The 4,529-nt window shown below is 33.3% G+C and overlaps 1 protein-coding gene across 1 annotated transcript in view; it reads left to right on the plus strand.

Annotated features, from left to right (window-relative positions):
* Positions 1-441: 441 nt before the first annotated feature.
* The window catches only part of aldh18a1 (aldehyde dehydrogenase 18 family, member A1), a 15,084-nt gene continuing 10,996 nt past the window's right edge, over positions 442-4,529 (plus strand). The window contains exons 1-4 of the mRNA XM_037691081.1: positions 442-533; positions 725-826; positions 1,961-2,112; positions 2,319-2,468. Coding sequence (XP_037547009.1) covers positions 736-826; positions 1,961-2,112; positions 2,319-2,468 — 393 coding nt within the window. The 5' untranslated portion in view covers positions 442-533; positions 725-735. The remainder of the gene's footprint in view (positions 534-724; positions 827-1,960; positions 2,113-2,318; positions 2,469-4,529) is intronic.

The raw sequence follows: 4,529 nt of genomic DNA on the forward strand, positions 1-4,529 counted from the left end.
TAGAACGTTGTGTTTTATGAAATATTTGTTCTATGGTTGATGTGTCTTTTTGTATTTTTTGGTATCTAAGAAAACCTGATGAAAAACAACAAAAAGAGCGACGTTTAAAAATAATATGGTGATATTTTAATTTGAAATATATGTTGTTTTTTTAATTTTCCGGTCTGTTTCCGCATTTAGCCGGTTCGTATGACGTCACATCCTGCCACTTCATCGCCAAATACAAACATTTAAAATAATTTTTTTAATTAATTATTACTTGAACATTATTTGTAACTGTGAATTTCCTCTATTTGTGTAAAATATGAGTTAATTTACAGAAACAGTTAAATTTCTCTTGAACTTTGTTTTGACTGCATCAGCACCAGCTCTTATTTCGAAGGGAGGTCTTGTTGGCACGTGGAGCCAACCTCTGCTGCTCACAGTTTGAAAGAAGTAATAGAAAAGCAAAAAAAAAATAATGAAGACGTCATAGAAGACTTTACTCAGGACAGATGTAAAATAAAACCAATTCTGAAACTTCAGGAGAATAAGTAAGAACTTTCATTCATCTGCTTTTGATCCATTATCGGACAAGTCGGGTCTTTGAAGTTTGGCTGCGGCACTAAAGTTCGTTTCTTGTTAGCTTTAGCCTACATGTCTTGTTGCCGAATAAACCGGGTTTTAATTGTTTTGAAAACCCCTTATTTCACCGTTTTTTATTTCTGTTTCTCATTTTTTAAAGGAAAACTGACCATGCTGCTGCAAAGGCTGATTCTGTGCTCATCAGTCCCACCTGGATCTCAGAGACACATCCTCCAGTTCCTCACCAGACCACTGACACAAGGCAAGCAGCACTTCAGCAACACACACACACACACACACACACACACATATACTTAAAAAGAAGACAAATCTCAAATTATATTTTCTTAGTATTTTAGGATTTTTCAGTGTCATTTGGGTGTTGGGCATAAGGGACATTTTAAAGATATCACCATGAGTTGTCTGAGCAATAAGTAGTAATGGTTATTTCAAACATTTTGAGGCTTTCTCAAAACAATTTGCAGTAAATAAAATGTTACCAAAAGGAATATTCATCATTTGTTCAGGGTAAGTTGGCGTTAACTAAACTATTGGTCAGTTACATTAAAGTTGTTGTTGCACTTCTTCTTTGCTGATCTTATAAAAAAGGCTTCTTTTTGTCAAAAACAATAAAGGATATAAATAAATCACTGTGTGTTATGGATGATGTCAGTAAGAGTTAACATAGATGTCATGACTCAAGTGTTGAATTCCAGATACACAGATGTTTAATTACTGTTGAGGTTTTGTGCCTGCAGGGAGGTTTCTGACCCACTCTGGTTTATAAAACATGTCATGGGTTTCTCCCTCTGTCACCCTCGCTCATGGCTCCAGAAAGATTAGTAATGTCAGCAAAGGCTTTTTTCTGCCTGTCCTGCTGATGTGGCAGTTTGAAGGCTATGATTATCTGTTTTCCAGGTTACAAGCGGATTCAGACCAGAGTTTTTCACTCGCATTGTCTCATTCGTGTAGCTCAATGAACCAACAAACTAACAAATATGTTAAAGTACTATTATGTTAAGATAAGTTGTTTTTGTCTGGTTTTAATCTAATGATTTTTTTAATAAATGATATATACGACGGAACAAGACTAAAAATAAAAAATAAACATGAATTTTCTGACAGTTTAACACATTCATCCTGCACTCAGACATGTAGCTGGAACTGTTAGCTACATCCTGGATCATCTTTTGCTCGCTCAGCAATCAGAGCCAAATTTTGGGATTAATTTGTGCTCTCGTTCCCTCCTCTGCTCTGACACACCCCATCTTATCTTATCGTTGAGCAGCTATAACAAAAAAATGATGGATAATTTACATTTAACCTATTATTTTGACAAACTAAACAATTTAGGTTGATTTTAATCTGTAAAACTTAATGTCCCTTTTCTTTCCAGCTCCTCAGTTTAAAGTCCACGGCAGCTCCTTTGCACATCGGGGTGAGCTGCACCATGCCAAGAGGATCGTGGTTAAACTTGGTAGTGCCGTGGTCACCCGTGGCGATGAATGTGGTTTGGCTCTGGGGAGGCTGGCTTCTATCGTTGAGCAGGTTCGGACTTGAGTTTACTGAAGTAACGTTTGATTGGAATATCTCAAAGATGATAGTACAAGTTTCACGTTTTTACTGTCTTATAACACACACCCCCTTCATTTTGTTGACGCAGTCCACAGGTTGTGCTGATCTGTAGATTAAATGTACTATTTCTTTGCTTCAATCATCGTGTTTCCATTTCAAGTCGTCGCGTTGTTGTCCAGGTGGCCATGCTGCAGAGTCTGGGCAGGGAGATGGTGATCGTCACCAGCGGAGCCGTGGCCTTCGGTAAGCAGAGATTAAGACACGAGATCCTGCTGTCTCAGAGCGTCCGTCAGGCGCTGCAGTCTGGGAACTCTCAGCTCAAAAACATGGTAAGGATCTGCCTGGCTTTAAACATCAATCAAATAAAATGAGCTAAAAATGTAATAAATCTTGTGAACAGAAGTTTCTGTAGTTACGTTAACTCAGTAAAACACAATAACATATAACCAGATGCTGTTTGCCTTGAATAAAAAGCACTAAATTCCACTCGACTTAAATGCAGATTATATCTTTGTCCATTTTTTCACATCTTATTTATGTCTTGGACATCCCTTAAATTACAGAATGTTATTTCATAGGACAGTTATTGTCATCAGGCTCTTAAAGTATTTTACTATGCGTACTTATTCTCACCAAACATAACTGGTATTTTTCTTCTAAAGACAGACATAAATTATCCAAACTCACTTCGCTGTTTAATACACTATTAATAATACAATTTAATAATATTATTATTAATATTATTATTTTTTAATACAATATTATTATTTTGATCATATATTCATTTATTTATTTATTAATTTAAATGGGGAAAAAAATGTCAAAAAGAAAAACACAATTAATGAAAAGGGTGCAGAAAGAAGAAAAAAATATATTATATCTGACCCTTAATTAAAAATAAAATAAAATAACTACAAACAACAACTTGGGCTTGAACAATCCCCAAAGCGAAAACAAATAACATCAGGCATTCTTCACAAAGTACTTTCCTAACCATTTTAACTTAATAATCTTTTTAAACATATAAATTGTTTTAGAAATTTTTATGGTGATATCAAGGTAATTCCACAATCCTATTCCCGGATTTACAACACAGCTCCTTCAGACTAGTTCTAAATGGAGGTTTTACAAACATTTCCATTCCCTTAATTATATAATGACTCATTTTAAACAAATTTTAATTTAATATTTGGGGGTAATATTTTTATGAGCTTTATACATGACTTGGAAAATACTATATTCAACCAAATCATAAAATTTTAATAATTTCAATTGATGAAATAATATATTTGTTGGGTGACCATAGCACTTCCTACTAATAATTCTTATAGTTCTTTTTTGTAAACTAAAAATTGGGTTTGTAATTGTTTTGTATGCTTTTCTCCAAACTGCAAAACAGTAGATTAAATATGGAACAATCATTACATTATACAATATATACAAAGCTTAGTCATTTAAAAACTATTTTACTTTATACAGTAATGCAATTGATTTAGCTATTTTTATTCTTAAGTAATTTACATGAGATTTCCGTGTCAGCTTCTCATCAATAATGACACCCCAAAATGTTATTTCATCAACTCTATGAATTTCACTATTGTCAATTTTAAATGGGACTTCAATAATTTTTTTTCTAAATTACTAAATATCATGTAGTTTGTTTTTTCCAAATTTAATGATAACTTATTAAGTTAGAACCAAGTTTGTATTTTTACGAATTCTGCATGTGTCATCTTTAACATCCGTTCAATATCTTCACTCGAACAAAAAAATGTGGTATCATCTGCAAATAAAACACACTTCAAAAGCCCTGACACATCAACCAGATCATCACATACAAAATAAACAACTTTTGTCCCAACACAGAGCCTTGAGGGACTCCAAATCCATTAACACAAAATTCTGATCTTGCATCGTTTACCTGTACAAACTGTCTCCTATTATTCAAATAACTGGATACCCACTGTAATGCTAACCCTCTAATGCCATATTTATTCAGTTTTTCAAGGAGAATGGTGTGGTCAGTAGTGTCGAAGGCCTTTTTTAAATCGACAGAAACGCTAACACTGTACTGTTTTTGATCAACTGCAGTTATCTCTTCTATTAGTTCCATGAGAACCATTGATGTTGAATTATTTGCTCTAAACCCATATTGACTATTACTTAAATTATTCTATTACTTAAAATATTTGGATATCTTAGATCCTTGTATACCGTTTCTTTTTATACTTTATATTTTTGCTATTTTTGAGCGGAACTGGAACCTTGAATACACAATTTCGTTCCACCTCATGTACCACATGTCATGCGAATGACAATAAAGTCACCTTGAAAATGTTACTGTATATATATATATATATATATATATATATATATATATATATATATAT

Source organism: Nematolebias whitei, chromosome 17, assembly GCF_014905685.2.
Source record: "Nematolebias whitei isolate Nwh7 chromosome 17, NemWhi1, whole genome shotgun sequence".
Lineage (NCBI taxonomy): Eukaryota > Metazoa > Chordata > Actinopteri > Cyprinodontiformes > Rivulidae > Nematolebias > Nematolebias whitei.